Raw genomic sequence first — 21,690 nt, 5'->3', positions numbered from 1 at the left:
GCAGGAGCACATGCTGGATCCAGTGTTCTACTTAGTTTGTGTTCTCACAACCTGTGTTGCTCTTCTGCCCAGGTACGGTGTTTATTTTATCATCAAGAGAGTAAGTGAAGTCATAGGCTTAGAATTCGTCAAGCGACTGCTAAGAATAGACAGTAGACCATCCTGTTTAGTAGTGGAAAAGTCAGTCTGTGTACTAGTTAAAATATTGGTTTTAACTCTTTTGCCAGGGAACAGAAGTGGCTTAAGCAAATGAAAAAATTTATTTCTCTCTCAAGGAAAATTCTAGTCTGGTTGATAGTCCACAGGGATAGGGCAGCTTTGCTTCACAAAGGTATTCGAGGACCTAGATCCTTTCCTTTCCTCTTTTTCTTCTGCCATCTCCCAAGGGTGTTGCCCTCATCTGCGTGACTAAAGATGACTCACCACCAGCACATCCAGGTCCTGGGTCCCTGCATCCCTGCATCTCCACCTGCAGGAGGGAGAAAGAGAAGATGGAAGGCATGCAGCTTTCCATCTTTCTTCTTTTTTATTCTTTTTTGTATTGTCATGACCCAGATGTGGTACACATCATTGCTTATATCCCATTAACTAGAACCTGGGTATGTAGACTCTGAGTGGCTAAAATCTGGGGGCTTCTAAAAAGAAGAATGGGTACTGAGGGACACGTATCTCTGCTGCGATCTATAAACACTGAAAACTTACCTCCCTTCTCTGACTTCAGTTACTTTCCCATTTGAGTTTAATTTGATTTCTCATATCGTATGGGATGGAAATGGCTAAGAAGTATGCGTGGGTTTCTAATCTATAGATTTCTTGAACTCTTCAGAGCTCTTCCCCTTTATAGTTTTATAAAATCTATCTGTTTAGCTGAAAACACTATAGGAAATAGCTGTTCTACCTTTTTAAACATGCTATGAGCGTCAAATGGTGATTCAATATTATTCTCTAACAGGGTTGACAAATTGGCTCACAGGCCAAATCTGACCCACTGCCTGCTTTTGTAAAGTTTTATTGGGACATAGACATACTCACTAATTTAAGTATTGTCTATGGCTGCTTTTGCACTACAACAGCAGAATTGAACAGTTCCAACAGAGACTATTTGGCTCATAAAGCCTGAGATATTACTGTCTGGTCCATTGGACAAAAGTTTGCCAACCCCAGTCTGTAACACAATCATAAGGCACAATGGGCACAAACCCTTTGTTGCTGAAAGACATCCGTTCTAGAAATGCATAAGAAAAACCCACCTGAGTCATTCTGTGGTGGTTACAGTTGTATACTTAATATCACTGGTAAACTGAGATGATTCTGTAGTGTTCACTGTTATTACCAGCTTTCAGATTAAAAACTGACAAGATGAACTTTTAGAATTTATGAAGAAACAATTACTTTTAAGTTATAGCCTGAAATTTTTCTTCAAGAGCATTAATGGTACAATTTTATCTAATATTGTCGTGGTGAGCTGAAAAAACTGACCCCCTAAAATATATCCGTGTCCTAATCCCTGGAACCTGGTGAATGTTTTATTTAGCGAAAAAAGGAATTTGCAGATGTGATTAAGGATCTTGAGATGGGGAGGTTATCTGGCTGGGCCCTAAATGCCCTCACAAGTGTCTTTATCAGAGAGAAGCAGGGCGAGATTTGACACTGACAGAAAAGGAGAAAGCACTTTGACCATGGTAGCAGAGATCTCTTGGTCACAAGCCAAGGAATGCCTGCAGCCACCAGAAGCCAGAAGGGGCAAGGAATGAGTTCTCCCCTAGAGCCTCCAGAGGGAGCATGGCCTTTCCAACACCTTGATTTTGTTTCAGTGAAACTGATTTCAGAATTCTTGGCCTTCAGAACTGTGAGAGAATAAGGTTTTGTTATTCTAAGCCAGCACATTTATGGTAATTTGTTACAGCAGCTATAGGAAACTAATACAGACTTTGGTATCAGAAAGGTGGGTGCTGCTGTAACAAATACCTAAAAATGTGAAATAGACTTTGAAATTAGATAATGGGCAGAGCCTGGAAGAATTTTGAGGCACATAATAGAAACATACTAGACTCCCTTAAACAGACTGTCAATAGAAGTATGGACATTACAGTGCCTGCTGGTGAAAATTCCGAAGCAAGGAGGAAGCATGGGCAGAGAGAGCCATATCATCTTGGAAAACATGTAAATGGTCATAAATAGAATGTTGCTAGAAATATGAACAATTAAAGGCACTGCTGGTGTGGTCTCAGAAGGAAAGGAGAAGCATGTTATTGGAAATTGGAGGAAAGGGGATCTTTGCAATATAGTGGCAAAAAACATAGCTGAATAGTGTTCTACTGTTATGTGGAAAGCAGAATTTGTAAGTGATGAACTTGGATGTTTAGCTGAGGAGTTTTCTAAGCAAATTTTTGAAGGTTTGGTCTGGTTTCTTCTTGCTGCTTATAGAAAAATGTGAGAGAAACGAGACTGAGGGAAGTACTGTTAAGCCCAAAGGAACTAGATTTAGAAAATTCTCAGCCTATCCAGATTTCAAATTTGCTAAAATTAGGAGATTGGCTGTTGGGCGTATGCTCTGGAGAGAAGGCCCAGAGTGTGGCTGGACAGCCTTTGCTAGTGCTGAAGAGATCAGGTGTGTGACTCATAGATCCTCTCAACCATCTCAGCAGTCACCAAGGAAGGAGATGAGATATACAGGAAAGATCTGTGGAGGACCCTCTTATCTAATGGTGTAAATACCCATGACATACATTGGAGACTCACAAGGTTTTTGTGAATGCTATAGCAGCATAAATACTATCAGCTTGGACTGAAAGGGACAAGTTTGTGGTAATTTGCTGCAATAGCCATAGGAAACTAATAGCTAGCATTTAAAAAAATACTCACTTACTGTGTGCCAATGCTTGGCCTGCTTTATATGTATTATCTCATTTAACTTAACATTAAGGCTGTAGCACTATTGGTATCTCTCCTTTTACAGGTTTTATTTTTTATTTATTTGACAATCAGGAACTATTTTCTCAGTGCTTTACAAATATTAATTTAATATTGTTATTATTTCCATTTTATAATTCACTTATTCTCCCCCTTTACCTCAAGAAGGGTCATCAGACCCTTCTACTTTTTTTAATTGGTGAGTATTTTTTGTGTCCCATAATGCATTTGAGGTGAATGTAATCTTGTGATGCTTTTTGTAACCTAGGTTTATATACAGAGTTCTTCAGGGATCCCTGTTCCCATCTCCAATTCTGAGGGCAAAACACTTTGACAGACTGCCTGCAGAGGAGAGGACTGAAGCTCTCAAGAAGTGGAAAGAGGCTGGAAAGATGGATCAGTTGACATCTAAGTATTCTGACCACTCAGCTGTTAAGTCAGAGAGAATACCCATTTCTGACCCTTCTGCTGTCTTTGCAGTGATGTCGGCAACTTCTTGTGCTGTTGAGCAAGGAAATTTATCTGTATGTGAAACTGCTTTAGACTCAGACTACTCTGAAAATAAGGCCTCAGGGATGGCTGGACCCTCAAAGGATTAAAAAAGCAGAATATCCTCCTTGGAGTTGCAAGTAGTCCTTCAAGTTTGGAAGAGGGCCTTTGAAGAGGCTCCTCTACCAAACCAGCATGACTTGGATTTTTCCTTAAGGGACAAGAACATTTTACTGGGCTTGGAAAAGCTAATGTGATGACCTTTACTGTATGTTTGTAGACATTTGTGAAGGAGGTTAGAGTTTGACCTGAACAGAGTTTAAAGAAGTGAAATATTTAATTCAGGATCAAATGCTTTTAGGAAACTTTTTGGATTTTGTAAAAGCATTTTAATTGTTCTAGAAATGCAGATATTTTCAAGGGAATTCATTTGAGACATATATTTATTTTACTATCTGCTCATTTCAGTGTTCTCCTGAGGTGGAAGGCTTCACTGGTAACGGGCAGCAGGGATGCCAGGGTTCCATGGAGATGTGTTCTTCTCTCTGCTTCCTGTCAACAGAAGACTTTTTATGAGGTATACCTCTGTGCAGATGTTTTCAATTGGGAAACAGAGGCCATAGGTAAGGAATACAAAATCAGCTGAGTCTAGGGGCCCTTTGTCAATTTCCCGTATTCTAAAACTGACAATAGCCTAATCAAAATGAGACAATCAATTTCAGAACAGTCTTCAGGAGATCATTTGAGGGTTTATAGTCTTTACAATACCCTACAACTTTTCTGCTGTTGCAACCTCTAAAAATGAGATATTATGGAACTGACACTAATACAGGTGGTTCTCAGGAGGATTCCATGAGGTTCTTAGATTTGTTTTTTAATACATTTTACGACAAGAATGTCTATATAAAGTTAATTGCTGTTGCAAATCATGTATGCTGGTTTTAGTTGAAACAAAGAAACTAGTTCCTACCAAAACTGCCAGGTATTATTTTAAGATTATATATTCTTGTTGAGTTCTTTTAAAAGTCTATATCTGTCCATCTGAAAATTGTCGGCCACCCAGAATTTCCTTCATGAAATTTCCATGCTAATGTTCCATGTCTATATGAAGCTCTTCTTAATGACTATTCAAGTATTATGCTCAGGGCTTAATCTTCTACCTGCTACCTACTGTCCTAGTCTGACATTTTTTGTAGCCTTCTGATGTTATTGCAAGTGGTCTTTTATACAGACTGGTTTCTAGAATATTCAAAATCCCATATGGCTAATGGAGGTAGCTTTCGTCTTTCTTATGATTTTTTTTAAAATAAACTGTTTAATAACATATACAAAAAGCTGTCATTGCTCCTATAGATACTCACCAAATCCAACAGTAATTGGTACCAGAGCTTAGAAGGAAAATCCCAAAGCACACCTTTTACCAGAATAATGTTTTTACCTTTTCTTACACGGAAAAGTCAGTGATCCTCATAGCAGCTGGCATTCATTCCTTGAGATCAGCATCTTCCAATAAATAAAAATTTAGAGATATATTCATTTGCAAATAAAAGATTAGAATCTAAGGATAAAAAGAGTGAGTCCAAAAGACTAAGAGAAAAGGTCAATCTCCAGGATGTAAAGTATCTGTACATATGAGTAGAGGAAAGTCTTGAGTCTTCATGTTATGGGTCTGCAATCTCTTATCCACAATTCCACAATCTCAAGAACTCTGAAAACTGAAAAAGTTTTCATAAATTAGGCACAAATTCAGTGTCTTAAACAGATGTAAGGCTATTTATTTATTTAATGTAATTATTCATATATTTTGCTACGAAAATATTAAGATTTTATTACTGGGTGCTAAACGTTGTAATATAATGCTTTTTAAATTTTTTAAAATTCTGGGTTCTGAAACACTTCTGGCCCTCAGGCAAAAGAGATTTGGGATCTGTATGAAGCCTTTAAAGGGTCTTATCTACAATAACTTTTTTTTTTTTTTAAACATCTTTATTGAAGTATAATTGCTTCACAATGGTGTGTTAGTTTCTGCTTTATAACAAAGTGAATCAGCTACACATATACACACGTTCCCATATCTCCTCCCTCCTGCATCTCCCTCCCTCCCACCCTCCCCATCCCACCCCCCCAGGCGGTCACAAAGCACTGAGCTGATCTCCCTGTGCTATGCGGCTGCTTCCCACTAGCTATCTATTTTACATTTGGTAGTGTATATATGTCCATGACACTCTCTCACCCTGTCACATCTCACCCCTCCCCCTCCCCATATCCTCAAGTCCATTCTTTAGTAGGTCTGTGTCTTTATTCCCATCTTGCCACTAGGATCTTCATGACTTTTTTTTTTTTCCCCTTAGATTCCATATATATGTGTTAGCATACTGTATTTGTTTTTCTCTTTCTGACTTACTTCACTCTGTATGACAGTCTCTAGGTCCATCCACCTCACTACAAATACCTCCATTTCATTTCTTTTTATGGCTGAGTAATATTCCATTGTGTATATGTGCCACATCTTCTTTATCCATTCATCTGTCGATGGACACTTAGGTTGCTTCCATGTCCTGGCTATTGTAAATAGAGCTGCAATGAACATTTTGGTACATGACTCTTTTTGAATTATGGTTTTCTCAGGGTATATGCCCAGTAGTGGGATTGCTGGGTCGTATGGTAGTTCTATTTTTAGTTTTTTAAGGAACCTCCATACTGTTCTCCATAGTGGCTGTATCAATTTACATTCCCACCAACAGTGCAAGAGTGTTCCCTTTTCTCCACACCCTCTCCAGCATTTATTGTTTGTAGATTTTTTGATGATGGCCATTCTGACCGGTGTGAGATGATACCTCATTGTAGTTTTGATTTGCATTTCTCTAATGATTAATGATGTTGAGCATTCTTTCATGTGTCTGTTGGCCATCTGTATATCTTCTTTGGAGAAATGTCTATTTAGGTCTTCTGCCCATTTTTGGATTGGGTTCTTTGTTTTTTTGTTATTGAGCTGCATGAGCTGCTTGTAAATCTTGGAGATTGATCCTTTGTCAGTTGCTTCATTTGCAAATATTTTCTCCCATTCTGAGGGTTGTCTTTTGGTCTTGTTTATGGTTTCCTTTGCTGTGCAAAAGCTTTTAAGTTTCATTAGGTCCCATTTGTTTATTTGTGTTTTTATTTCCATTTCTCTAGGAGCTGGGTCAAAAAGGATCTTGCTGTGATTTATGTCATAGAGTGTTCTGCCTATGTTTTCCTCTAAGAGTTTGCTAGTGTCTGGCTTTACACTTAGGTCTTTAATCCATTTTGAGTTTTATTTTTGTGTATGGTGTCAGGGAGTGTTCTAATTTCATACTTTTACATGTACCTGTCCAATTTTCCCAGCACCACTTATTGAAGAGGCTGTCTTTTCTCCACTGTATATGCTTGCCTCCTTTATCAAAGATAAGGTGACCATATGTGTGTGGGTTTATCTCTGGGCTTTCTATCCTGTTCCATTGATCTATATTTCTGTTTTTGTGCCAGTACCAAACTGTCTTGATTACTGTAGCTTTGTAATATAGTCTGAAGTCAGGGAGCCTGATTCCTCCAGCTCCATTTTTCGTTCTGAAGATTGCTTTGGCTATTCTACAATAACTCTTTTACACAAAGTTACCCAAGCTGATGTGGTCTGTTGCATTTCGGTATTCAGTGTATTTCACCAAATTTGGGGGAGCCCTAATCTGCTCCTAGTAGCCAAAAAAAAAAAAAAAAAAAATTAAAGGTATACATGTGTGATACAATTTTACCCAAAAAGATTTATAAAAGAATTGGATCAGATTCCCAAAATGTGCTCTAGGCATGAAAGATCCTTGCCTTCTTATCAGGGCTGAAGTTTTCCTTGGACCTTCAATGGGTTATTGGAGACTGCTAGCAACCTCTCATTTCAGACTAATCAAAGAGCCATCTTCCATCTAAAATAAAGGAGCATGTTCCTGGGGGAGTGAGATATAAGACAAGAAAATTTTGATTCGTGGGAAACTGGGTGCCAACTATAATAGTGGGAGGCACTGTTTTCTGGGGCTTGCTCCATGTTTTATATCCATAAAAAGAAGATTATACCATTTTATTTGTATTAAGGGTTACTTAAAATAAGTACAATATGTATATTTCACTGAACATAAGTTGAGCATATGTTGTTACATTATGTACCTATAAGTATAACAAAACTGACATATGTTCTTAAACTTTCATACAGTTGTGACCACAATTCGGTTGCCGGATTTTACATTCTCAATAGGTTTATATAAACTACAGAACAAGAGATGAATAATGTGGAAAGTGTCAAGACAACTTTTCAAATGTCACCTACGCACACATATAGAAAAGAGTACAAAAAAGACACGTATAAAATTGCAGGTAGTCTCTGGGGAATGCTGAGGCAGCCCAGGTTGCTGGTGGAGGGAATCCTACTTGTTCAAAAGGCATTTGGATGTTGCAAAATGGAAGCCTGACTAATTTAAGTAGGTGCATGTGAAGATTTGTGTTTTGAAGCTTTTTTGTGGGGAAAAAATACTGTAACCACTAATTACTTCAAAATTGATGTGTGTAAAGTGGCCTAGTGCTTAAAAGCATCTTTAAATTTTTGTTTTAATTATCAGTGGGAAGAAATGGCAACACCAGATATTAAACATCTTTCAAGGAAAATTACAAAATGTTTTTCTCTGTGCAAAGTTTTACGGTGCTTTCAGGTACATTTCTGTGACTTTATTGGTATGGACAAACACAAGAAAACTGGAAAATACTTAATTAGGGGTGGGGTGCAATTTAATTTTCTTTTAAAAAATTGCATCTCTCTACTCTAAAGCAAATCCTCCTATAGCAAAGTTTAATCTCAACTTCATTGTCACATAGGCAGAATGAAATATTTCCCACAGGTATTTTCCTAGTTGTCGAAATCTCAGTTGGCTAAGTGATACACAGTGAACAAACCCCGGCTCTAGGAAGGTTCTATGGAGACTTTTCTATAAAATTACAATCTTGGTTTAAATTCAGAATGGGCAGTCCAAGCATGTCAAGTGTTAATATTGATGTCAAAAGAGCTTTGTGCTCAATGTGATTTGCTATTTCAGCTACCTAAATGGATGCTCTGTCTTTCATAAGTTCTCAGAATTATGCAGACTTTAGAAGAGTAATAGTAAATAACTTAAGCATGTAAATTATCTTGGCTTTTAATAAATCAAAAGCAAGTCTCCGATGTTAATACTGTAATTTGCCATTATGCTCTTGTGCTTGAGAAACAAAAGCTGGCAAAGATTAGTCAGCCTGGATCTCAATGTCCTTTTTGTGATTGGACAAAAGGGAACTTTCTCTAACCTGTTACCCTAGTCCCCTCACTCTTCTCTTTCCAGGGTTGATCATTTCATGTTACAGTCAAGGTTAGGCCTTCCTGGCAAAAGAACAAACTCTGTTTTGCTTTGGTTTTTAAAAGATTTTCATTCAACTTGATGTAAGAGAAAAATAGAATTGAAAAAAAAAAAAAGCTGCATAAAATTAGACCAAGACAAACATGAACATTGGCAGTGCACTGCGGAGCATTACCGTCCGTGAAAGTGCTTTCACACAGCTCTCTGCAGGAAGTCCTCCACTGTCGAGAAGGCTGTTTGCTCTGAGTGTCGCAGGTAAAAGTCTCTGATCGTCTCTGGAATTAGTTTAAGAAAAAGGTGTGGATGTATATCTGTCTTTCAATCCATTTGACAAAGTATGTCACGTTGCTATAAACTCCAGGTCCCAGGACTTTGGAAAAGCAGACAGAGCCCCATGAAGTTAAGCCAAATAATGTCCACTGTCCTCCAGGCTGCTCACAAACCAGAGGCCCACCACTGTCACCCTGTAATGAAGAGTAGTGGATGTTAGTCACTGGTATGTCAGAGACCTCATGGCGTCCAGGCTATCTGAGGGTAAAATAAAGCCAAACCCGGTTTTTAACCAATATCCTGAAAAATTTCAGCAAAGCTCTCATTGTCAACCTGAGAGCTTTCCACTACATAAACAGAACTTTCAAATGAACATTTTAAATCTTGATCTTTAAAAGAATAGAAATGACTTGGGAAAGGACTATATTCTTTTCTTCCATGAAATCAGAGGACTTTTTGTCATTTCCTGCACTTAATGAAAATATATCAAACTTTTTTTTAAATTTAGCATATCAGAACTGAGTCTCTCATAATTGATTTCATTCTTTAATTTTGATCCACTTTATAAATGTAGAACATACCCAAAATGGAACATTCAAGGATAGTTTTCCCACAAAAAAAAAGTGCTAGAAAAATACTCTAAAATAATTCATTACTTTCAAGATTCTTGCTATGTGAATGAATGCATTAAGTAAGACCACTTACTGTATTTAATAGAAAAAAATTAGCATGCTTAAACAGAAAATACCACATAAGAATTAATTACAGTAAAACATTATTTATTTTATAACCTACATTTTATTTCACATGCATAGTGATTTTCATTCTTGATATTTAAGTTTAGGTGTTGCAGGCAAGTTTTACTCAGTTTTTTTGTCCACATATAATTAACAGAAAAACACTATGGCTTTTAAAATGCTAATGTTTGCTACATCTGAAAAGATGAGAATGAGAGATGTATTCTGCATGACCTCCAAAGAGAAGGATTGATACCCTAGAAAATAAGTAAGTATGTGGACTCATGGCAGAAATTTACAAATACTCCTTGCCCTGCAAGAATTTCAAACTTGGAAGTGCATCTATGGTCCTCCCACTTTGTAATGTCGGGGAGTAGTAAAAATCATGTTTATTGATGCTCTTCTAAACACTTTCCCTGTATTAGTTCATTTAATCCTCATGAAATCCCTACAGGTTAATAATAATAATTATTATTATTTACATGTTATTACTTATATAATTACTTAAATATATAATAATAATTATAACTGTTATATCTATTTTGGAGATGATAAAACTGAAGCAGAGTTTTATAACTTGTTCATTAGCAGAGCTAGGAGTTAAACCCAGGCAGTCTGGCACATGACTCCAACTTTATAACTACTAGGTTATCTTGTTTCTTAGAAATGCTACTGAATACAACTGCTATTAAACCAAAATTGACTTTATGATTGTGCTGTATGCTTTTGTAGAAGTGGTGATCTGTTTTTTTTTTTTTAATTGAAGTTTAGTTGACTTAGAATATTGTGTTAGTTTCAGGTGTACAGCAAAGTGATTCAGTTACATATTTCTTCAGATTATTTTCCATTATAGGTTAATACAAGATATTGAATATAGTTCCTTGCACTATACAGTAAATCCTTGTTGCTTATCTACTTTATGTATAGTAGTTTGTTAGTACCATACTCCTAATTTATCCCTTCCCCCCTCCCTCTCCCCTTTGGTAACTATAAGTTTGTTTTCTATGTCTGTGAGTCTGTTTCTATTTTATGTGTAGATCCATTTGTATTATTTTTTAGATTTCACATGTAAGTGATATCATATAATATTTGTCTTTCTTGGACTTCACTAAGTATACTATTCTCTAGGTCCATCCATGTTGCTGCAAGTGGAATTATTTCATTCTTTTTTATGGCTGAGTAATAGTCCATTGTACCACATCTTCTTAAGCCAATCAGGTGTTGGTGGGCACTTGGGTTGTTTCCATGTCTTAGTTATTGTAAATAGTGCTGCCATGAACCATGGGGTGCATATATCTTTTCGAATTAGAGTTTTCATCTTTTCCAGATATATGCCCAGGAGAGGGATTGCTGGATCATATGGTAACTCTAGTTTTAGTTTCTTAAGGAACCTCTGTACTGTTTTCCATACTGGCTACACCAATTTAAATTCCCACCAACAGTGTAGAAGGGGGTTCCCTTTTCTCCACACCCTCTCCAGCATTTATTATTTGCCGACTTTTTGATGATAGCCAGTCTGACCAATGTGAGGTGATACATCATATGGTTTTGATTTGTATTTCCCTAATAATTAGCGGCGTTAAGCATCTTCTCATGTGTCTTTTGGACATCTGTATGTCGTTTTTGGAGAAATATCTATTTAGGTTTTCTGCCCATTGGGTTGTTTGTTTTTTCAATATTGAATTGTATGAGCTGTTTATATACCCAAAATGAAAATTTGGTATATTTTGGATATTAACCCCTTGTCAGTCACATCATTTGCAAATATTTCCTCCCATTCTGTAGGTTATCTTTTTGTTTTGTTGATGGTTTCCTTTGATGTGCAAAAGCTTTAAGTTTGATTAGGTCCCATTTGTTTATTTTTGCTTTTATTTCTTTTGCCTTGGGAGACTGATCTAAGAAAATCTTGCTACGATTTATGGCAGAGAATGTTTTGCCTATGTAACCTTCTACGAGTTTTATGGTATGTCTTACATTTAGTTCTTTAAACCACTTTGAATTTATTTTTCTATAAGGTATGATTTACATGTAGCTGTCCAGCTTTCCCAACACCACTTTTTGAAGAGACTGTCTTTTCTGCATTGTATTCTTGCCTCCTTTGTCATAGATTAATTGACCATAAGTGTTTGGGTTTATTTCTGGCCTCTCTATCCTTTTCCATTGATCCATATGTCTGTCTTTGTGCCAATACCAAGCTATTTTGATTACTGTAACTTTGTAGTATAGTCTGAAGTCTGGAAGGGTTATGCCTCCAAGCTTTGTTCTTTTTCCTCAGGATTGCCTTGGCAATTCTGGGTCTTTTGTGGTTCCACATAAATTTTAGGTTTACTTGTTCTAATTATGTGAAAAAAATGTCATGGGTATTTTGACAGGGATTGCATTAAATCTGTAGATTGCTTTGGGTAGTATGGCCAGTTTAATAATACTAATTCTTCCAATGCAAGAGTATGGGATATCTTTCCATTTCCTTGAATCATCTTCAGTTTCCTTTACAATGTTTTATAGTTTTTAGTATAAAGGTCTTTTACCTCATTGGTTAAATTTATTCCTAGGTATTTTTTATGTGATTTTAAAAAGGATTTTTAAATGTTCTTTCTGATATTTCATAGTGTAAAGAAATGCAACAGATTTCTGTATATTAATCTTGTATTCTGCTACCTTGCTGAATTCATTTATTAGTTCTAATAGTTTTTGTGTGGAGACTTTAGGATTCTCTATATAGAGTATCATGTCATCTGTAAATAGTGACAGTTTTATCTTTTTCCCTCCAACTTGGATACTTTTTCTTTTTCCTGTCTGATTGCTGTGGCTAGGACTTCCAATACTATTTTGAATAGAAGTGGTGAGAGTGGGCACCCTTGTCTTGTTCCTGAGTTTAGCAGGAAGGTTTTCAGCTTTTCACCATTGAGTATTATGTTGGCTGTAGGTTTGTCACAAATGGCTTTTATTATGTTGAGATATGTTCCCTCTATACCCACTTTGGTGAGAATGTTTATCATGAATGGATATTGAATTTTTTCAAATGTTTTCTCTGCATCTGTTGAGATGATCATGTGCTTTGTCTTTCCTTTTGATAATCTGGCACATTACACTGATACATTTTTCATCTATATTCATCAAATATATTGACCTGTAATTTTCTTTTTTTGTAGTGTCTTTGTCTGATTTTGGTATCAGGGTGATGGTGGCTTCATGGAGTGACTCTGGGAGTTTTCCCTCCTTTTCAATTTTTTGGCATAGTTTGAGAAGGATAGGTATAAGCTTTTCTTTGTATGTTTGGTAGAATTCCCCAGTGAAGCCATCAGGTCCTGGACTTTTGTTTGCAGGGAGTTTTGTTTTGTTTTCTTTTACAGATTCTATTTCACTTACAGTGCTCAATCTGTTTAAATTATCTGTTTCTTCTTGATTCCGTTTTGGTGGGCTGTATGTGTCTCGAAACTTGTCCATTTCTTTTAGATTGTTCAATTTGTTGGCATATAACTTTTCATAGTATTTTCTTATTTTTTTTTGTATTTCTGTGGTATTAGTTGTTATTTCTCCTCTTTCATTTCTTATTTTGTTTATTTGGATCCTCTGTTTTCTTCTTGATGGGCCTGGTTAGAAGTTTGTTGATTTTTGTTTATCTTTTCAAAAAACCTGGTCTTGATTTTATTGATCTTTTCTATTGTTTTTTTAATCTCTATTATTTTATTTATTTATTTCCTCTGTAATTTTTATTATTTCCTTCCTTCTGCTGACTGAGTTTTTTTGGTTCTCATTTTTCTAATTCATTTAGCTAGTAGGTTAGGTTGTTTGAGATTTTTCTTATCTCTTGAGGAAGGCCTTTTTGCTATGAACTTCCCTATTAGAACTGCTTTTGCTGCATCCCATAGATTTTTGTAACGTTTTGTTCTCATTTTCCGATTTCTTATTTGATTTCATCATTGATCCATTGGTGTTTTTAGTGGCATGGTGTTTAGTCTCCACGTGTTCACTCTTTTCCTGTTTTTCTTTCTGTGGTAGTTTCACACCATTGTGGTCAGGAAAAATGCTTGAAATGATTTCCAAATTTGTTGAGGCTTGTTTTGTGACCTAGTATGTGGTCTATCCTAGAGAATGTACCATGTGTGCTTGAAAGCAAGTACAACTGGTCTGTTGTGTCATTTAGGACCTCTGTTGCCTTACTGATTTTATGTCTGGATGATCTGTCCATTGATGTCACTGGGGTGTTAAAATCTCCTACTATTATTGTATTCCAGTCAATTTCTCCCTTTATGTCTATTAGTATTTCTTTTACATATTTAGATGCTCCTATATTGGGTGCATATATGTTAATCAGTATAATAGCCTCTTTTCGTATTGATCCCTTTATCATATGATACACTTCTTTGTCTGTCTTTATGGCCCTTGTTTTAAAGTCTGTTTTGTCTAATATGAGTATTTCTACCCCTGCTTTCTTATTGTTTCCATTTTCATGAAATATTTTTTCCATCCCCTCACTTTGGGGCTGTTTGTCTTTCACCCTAAAGTGAGACATTTTTAGGCAGCATATTGTAGGTTCATGTTTTTTATTCAATCTGTCACTCTGTCTTTTGATTGGATCATTTACTCCATTGACATTTAAGGTAATAATTGACATGGGAGGAGACAAGATGGCAGAGTAGAAGAAATTGAGCTCACCTCCTCTCACAAAAATACCAAAATCACAACCACTGAACCACCATCGACAGAAAAGACTGGAACCTAGCAAGATATTCTACATCCAAAGACAAAGAAGAAGCCACAACAAGATGGTAGGAGGAGCACATTTGCAATAAAATCAAATCCCATACGCACTGGGTGGGTGACCCAAAAATTGGAAAATAATTATATCACAGAGGTTCTCCCACAGGAGTGAGAGTTCTGAGCCCCATGTCAGGCTCCCCAGCCTGGGGATCTGGCCATCAGGAAGGAGGAGAGCCCAGAGCATTTGGCTTTGAAGGCCAGCGGTGCATGAGAAGGCCTTCAAAGTGCAGGAGCTCCACAGGACTGGGGGAAAAAGAGACTCCACTCTTGGAGGGCACACACAAGGTTTCATGTGCACTGGGATCCAGGGCAAAGAAGTGACTCCATAAGAGCCTGGGCCAGACCTACCTGTGTATCTTGGAGGGTCTCCTGGGGAGGTGGGGGTCGGCTGTGGCTCACTGGGGGCAAGGACACTGGTGGTAGAGGTTCCAGGGAGTACTCGTTGGCATGAGCTCTCCTGGAGGTCAGCATTTTGGCACTGAAACCTGCCCCCCTCAACAGCCTGCAAGGTCCAGTGTTGGGATGCCTCAGGCCAAACAACCAACACAGCCCCACTTACAGGCTGCCTAAAGTCATCCTGAATGCACAGCTGCCTCTAAACACACCTCTTGAAACAGCCCTGCCCACCAGAGGGACAAGAACCAGCTCCATCCACCAGTGCGCAGGCACCAGGCCCTCCCACCAGGAAGCCTGCACAATCCCCTGGACCAACCTCACCCACCAGTGGGCAGACACCAGAAGCAAGAGGAACTACAAACCTGCAGCCTGAGAAATGGTGGCCACAAACAGAAATTTAGACAAGATGAGATGGCAGAGAAATATGTTCCAGATGAAGGAACAAGATAATAAAACCCCAAAAGAACAAGCAAGTGAAGTGGAGATAGATAGACAATCTATCTGCCTGAAAAAGTATTCAGAGAAATGATAGTAAAGGTGATCCAAGATCTTGGAAAAATAAAATAATGGAGGCACAGCCTGAGAAGATACAAGAAATGATTAACGAAGAGCTAGGAGATTTAAAGAACAAACAGATGAACAATACAAAAATTGAAATGAAAAATACACTAGAAGGAATCAATAGCAGAATAAATGAGGCAGAAGAACAAATAAGTGAGCTGGAAGACAGATTGGTGGAAATCATTGCTGCAGAGCAGAATAAAGAAAATGAAATGAGGACAGTCTAAGAGACCTCTGAGACAACATTAAATGCACCAACTTTTGCATCATAGGGGTCCCAGAAGAGAGAGAGAAAGGGCCTGAGAAAATATTTGAAGAGATAATAGCCAAAAACTTCCCTAACATGGGAAGGGAAACATGGACTACAGTCCAGGAAGCACAGAGAGGCCCACACAGGATAAACCCAAGGAGGAATATGCCAAGACACATATCAAATTTTCAAAAACTAAAGACAAAGAGAAAATATTAAAAGCAACAAGGGAAAAGCAACAAGTAACATACAAGGAAATCTTCATATAGTTATCAGCTGCTTTTTCAGCAGAAACTGCAGGCCAGAAGGGATTGGCATGATATATTTCAAGTGACGACGGGGAAAAACCGACAACCAAGAATACTCTACCCAGCAAGGCTCTTGTTCAGATTCGATGGTGTAATCAAAACCTTTACAGACAAGCAAAAGCTAAGAGAATTCAGCACCACCAAACCAGCTTTACAACAAAACGCCAACAAACTGCTAAAGGAACTTCCCTAGGCAGAAAAGAAAAGGCCACAATTAGAAACAAGAAAATTATGAATGGGAAAGCTCACCAGTAAAGGCAAACATACAGTAAAGGTAGGAAATCGTCTCCCTGCAGGTGTGATATCAAAACCGGTAATCATGAGAAGAGGAGAATACAAATGTAGGATATTGGAAATGCATATGAAATTAAGAAACCAGCAACTTAAATCCATCTTTTATACATATAGACTGCTATATCAAAATCTCATGGTTGAGTCAAAAGGATACATTCAGCACAATGTTCATTGCAGCAATGTTTACAATAGTCAAGACATGGAAGCAACCTACACGTCCATCAACAGATGAATGCATAAAGTAGATGTGGTATATCTATACAATGGAATATTACTCAGCCATTAAAAAGAATGAAGTAATGCCATTGGCAGCAACATGGATGGACCCTGAGATTATCATACTAAATGAAGCAAGTCAGAGAAAGACAAATATCATATGACATCACTTATATGCGGAATCGTAGAAAAATGATACAAATGAACTTATTTACAAAACAGAAATAGACTCACAAACTAAGACAAGAAACTTTTGGTTACTAAAGGGGAAATGTTGGGGGGGAGGGATAAATTGGAAGTTTGGGATTGACATACGCACACTACTATATTTAAAATAGATAACTAATGAGAACCTACTGTATAGCACAAGGAACTCTACTCAATATTCTGTAATGACCTAAATGGGAAAAGAATTTGAAAAAGATTAGATATATGTATGACTGAATCACTTTGCCCTACACCTGAAACTAACAACATTGTAAATCAGCTATACTCCAATATAAAATAAAAAAATTTTTAAAAACCTTATGGTAACCACAAACCAAAAATCTACAATAGATAAACATACAAAAAAGAAAAAGCAATCCAAATACAACTCTAAAGATGATAGTCATCAAATCACAAGAGAACAAAAGAGGAAGGGAAGGAAAAAAGACCTACAGAAACAAATCATAAACAATTAAGAAAATGGCAATAAGAATACACATATCGATAATTACCTTAAATGTAAATGGATTAAATGCTCCAACCAAAAGACACAGACTGGCTGAATGTATACAAAAATAAGACCTGAATATATGATGTTGACAAGAGACCCACTTCAGATATAGGGATAGATACAGAATGAAAGTGAGGCGATGGAAAAAGCTATTCCATGCAAATGGAAATCAAAAGAAAGCTGGAGTAGCAATACTCGTATCAGACAAAATAGACTTTAAAGACTGTTACAAGAGACAGAAAAGGACAGTACAGAATGATCAAGGGATCAATCCAAGAAGAAGATATAACAATTATAAATATATATGCACCCAACGTAGGAGCACGTCAATACATAAGGCAACTGCTAACAGCTGTAAAAGGAGAAATCAACAGTAACACAATAATAGGGACTTAAACACCCCACTTACATCAATGGACAGATCATCCAGACAGAAAATCCATAAGGAAACACAGGCCTTAAATGACACATTAGACCAGGTGGACTTAATTGGTATTTAGAGAGCATTCCATCCTAAAGCAGCTAAATACACTTTCTTCTCAAGTGCACATGGAACATTCTCCAGGATAGATCACGTGCTGGGCCACAAAGCAAAAAACCTAGGTAAATTTAAGAAAACTGAAATTATATCAAGCATCTTTTTTGACCACAACACTATGAGATTAGATATCAACTACAAGAAAAAAAAACTGTAAAAAACACAAACACGTGGAGGCTAAACAATATGTTACTAAACAAACAACCAATGGACCACCAGAGGAATCAAAGAGGAAATCAAAAAATACCTAGAGACAAATGAAAATGAAAACACAATGATCCAAAACCTTTGGGATGCAGCATAAGCAGTTCTAAGAGGGAAGTTTATAGCAATACAATCTTACCTCAGGAAACAAGAAAAATTTCAAATAAGCAACCTAACCTTACACCTAAAGCAACTAGAGAAAGAGAAAACAAACACAACCCAAAGTTAGTAAAAGGAAAGAAATCATAAAGATTAGAACAGAAATAAATGAAATAAGAGATGAAGAAAACAACAGAAAAGATCAATGAAACTAAAAGCTGGTTATTCGAAAAGATAAAATTGATAAATATTTAGATAGACTCATCAAGAAAAAAAAGGTAAGGGGCTTAAATCAAAATTAGAAATGAAAAAGAAGTTACAACAGACACCACAGAAATACAGTGCATCCTAAGAGACTACTACAAGCAACTATATGCCAATAAAATCGACAGCCTAGAAGAAATGGACAAATTCTTAGAAAGGTACAATCCTCCAAGACTGAACCAGGAAGAAATAGAAAATATGAATAGACCAGTCACAAGTACTGATATTGAAACTGTGATGAAAAAACTCCCAACAAACAAAAGCCCAGGACCAGCTGGCTTCACAGGCAATTTCTGTCCAACGTTTAGAGAAGAGCTAACACCTATCCTTCTGAAACTATTCCAAAAAACTGCAGAAGAAAGAACACTCCCAAATTCATTCTATGAGGCCACCATCACCCTGACACCAAAACCAGACAAAGATACCACAAAAATAAATAAAAGGAAATTACAGGCCAATATCACTGAACATAGACCCAAAAATACTCAACCAGAATACTAGCAGACCAAATCCAACAATACATTAAAAGGATCATACACTATGATCAAGTGGGAATTATCCCAGGAATGCAAGGATTTCTCAATATCCACAAATCAATCCGTGTGATACACCACAATAACAAATTGAAGAATAAAAACCATATGATCATCTCAATATGTGCAGAAAAATCTTTTGACAAAATTCAACACCCATTTATGATTAAAAAAAAGCTCTCCAGAAAGTGGCCAGAAAGTGGGCAGAGAGGGACCATAACGCAACATAATAAAGGCCATATATGACAAGCCCACAGCTAACATCATACTCATCAATGAGATGCTGAAAGTATGTCCTCTAAGATCAGGAACAAGACAAGGATGTCTACACTTGCCATGTTTACTCAACATAGTTTTGGAAATCCTAGCAATGGCAATCAGAGAAGAAAAAGAGATAAAAGGAATCCATATTGGAAAAGAAAAAGGAATACCATCACTGTTTGCAGATGCCATAATAACTATACATAGAAAATTCCAAAGATGCTACCAGAAAACCACTAGAGCTCATCAATGAATTCGGTAAAGTTTCAGGATACAAAATTAATACACAGAAATCTGTTGAACTTCTATGCACTATCAACAAAAGATCAGAAAGAGAAATTATGGAAAAATCCCATTTCTCTTTGCATCAAAAAGAATAAAATACCTAGGAATAAACTTACCTAAGGAGACCAAAGACCTCTATTCAGAAAATTATAAGACAATGATGAAAGAAATCGAAGATGACACAAACAGATGGAAAGATACACCATGTTCTTGGCTTGGAAGAATCAATGCTGTCAAAATGACTAGACTACCCAAGGCAATTTATAGATTCCGTGCAATCCCTATCAAATTACCAATGGCATTTTTCACAGAATTAGAACAAAATATCTTAAAATTTGTATGGAAACATAAAAGGCCCCGTATAGCCAAAGCAATCTTGAGAAAGAAAAACAGAGCTGGAGGAATTAGGCTCCCTCACTTCAGAATATACTATAAAGCGACAGTAATTAAAACAGTATGGTACTGGCATGACGACAGACTTATAGATCAATGGAACAGTATAGAAAGCCCAGAGATAAACCCACGCACACATGGTCACTTTATCTTTGACAAAGGAAGCGAGAGTATACAATGGAGAAAAGACGGCCTCTTCAATAAGTGGTGCTGGGAAGACTGGACAGCTACATGTAAAAGAATGAAATTAGAATATTCTCTAACACCACCCACAAAAACAAACTCAAAATGGATTAAAGATCTAAATGTAAGACCAGATACTGTAAAACTCTTAGAGGAAAACATAGGCAGAACACTCTCTGACATAAATTGCAGCAACATGTTTTTGGATCTACCTCCTAGAGTAATGAATATAAAAACAAAAATAAACAAATGAGACCTAATTAAACTTAAAAGCTTTTGCACAGCAAAGGAAACCATCAACAAAACAAAAAGACAACCTGTAAAAATGGGTAAAAATATTTGCAAACATGCGACCAACAAGGATTATTCTCCAAAATATCCAAACAGCTCATGTGGCTCAATATCAAAAAAACAAACACCCCAATCAAAAAATGGGCAGAAGATCTAAATAGACATTTCTCCAAAGAATACATACAGATGGCCAAAAAGCACATGAAAAGATGCTCATTATTACTAATTATTAGAGAAATGCCAATCAAAACTACAATGAGGTATCACTACACACTGGCCAGAATGGCCATCATCAAAAAGTCTATAAACAATAAATGCTGGAGAGGGTGTGGAGGAAAGGGAACCCTCTTACACTGTTGGTGGGAAGATAAATTGGTACAACCACTGTGGAGAACAGTATGGAGGTTCCTTGAAAAACTGAAAATAGAGCTACCATATGATCCAGCAATCCCATTTCTGGGCAAATGTCCAGAGAAAAACATAATTTGAAAAGATACATGCACCCCAATGTTCATTGCTGCACTATTTACAATAGCCAAGACATGGAAGCAACCTAAATGCCCATCAACAGAGGAATGGATAAAGATGTGCTACATATATATAGTGGAATATTACTCAGCCATTAAAAAGAATGAAATAATGTCATTTGTAGCAACATGTATGGACCAGGAGATTATCATACTAAGTGAAGTAAGTCAGAGAAAGACAAATATCATATGATATCACCTATATTTGGAATCTAAAAAGATGATACAAATGAACTTATTTACAAATCAGAAATAGACCCATAGACTTAGAAAACAAACTTATGGTTACCAAAGAGGAAAGGACGGGGGGGGGGGTGGGTGGATAAATTAGGAGGTTGGGATTAACATATACACACTACTATATATAAAACAGATCATCAACAAGGACCTACTGTATAGCACAGGGAACTTGACTCAATATTCTGTAATAACCTATATGGGAAAAGAATCTGAAAAAGAATGGATATATGAATATGTATAACTGAACCACTTTGCTGTATACCTGAAACTAACACAACATGGTAAATCAACTATACACCAATATAAAATAAAAATTAAAACATAATTATTGATAGGTATGTACTTATTGCCATTTTAAACCTTGTTTTCCAGTTGTTTTTGTAGTTCTTCCTTGTTCATTTCTTCTTTTTATTTTTCCTATTGTGGTTTGATTATTTTCTTTTGTAGTATGCTTGAGTTCCTTTCTTTCTGGTTTTTGTGAACCTACTGTGTGTTTTGATTTGTGATTACTATGGATTTCAAGTATGTTGACCCATTATATCTTTAAACTGCTAGTCATACAAGTTCAAACA

At 36.7% G+C, this 21,690-nt stretch overlaps 2 protein-coding genes across 6 annotated transcripts in view; one reads left to right on the top strand and one right to left on the bottom strand.

The window, feature by feature from the left end:
- Nucleotides 1-4,671, top strand: part of ATP10D (ATPase phospholipid transporting 10D (putative)) — a 128,557-nt gene extending 123,886 nt beyond the window's left edge. For all 5 annotated transcript variants that reach the window (XM_068543007.1, XM_068543008.1, XM_068543010.1 and 2 more), the window contains 2 exons: nucleotides 1-72; nucleotides 3,182-4,671. The exon at nucleotides 1-72 is cut by the window's left edge and continues 116 nt beyond it. In XM_068543007.1, coding sequence (XP_068399108.1) covers nucleotides 1-72; nucleotides 3,182-3,512 — 403 coding nt within the window. In that variant the 3' untranslated portion in view covers nucleotides 3,513-4,671. The remainder of the gene's footprint in view (nucleotides 73-3,181) is intronic.
- A 4,279-nt stretch (nucleotides 4,672-8,950) lies between these two features.
- The window catches only part of CORIN (corin, serine peptidase), a 220,436-nt gene continuing 207,696 nt past the window's right edge, over nucleotides 8,951-21,690 (bottom strand). Inside the window, exon 21 of the mRNA XM_068542232.1 lies at nucleotides 8,951-9,250. Coding sequence (XP_068398333.1) covers nucleotides 9,068-9,250 — 183 coding nt within the window. The 3' untranslated portion in view covers nucleotides 8,951-9,067. The remainder of the gene's footprint in view (nucleotides 9,251-21,690) is intronic.

Source organism: Eschrichtius robustus, chromosome 4 (genome assembly GCF_028021215.1).
Source record: "Eschrichtius robustus isolate mEscRob2 chromosome 4, mEscRob2.pri, whole genome shotgun sequence".
NCBI lineage: Eukaryota > Metazoa > Chordata > Mammalia > Artiodactyla > Eschrichtiidae > Eschrichtius > Eschrichtius robustus.
This window is presented reverse-complemented; position numbering and strand designations above follow the sequence as displayed.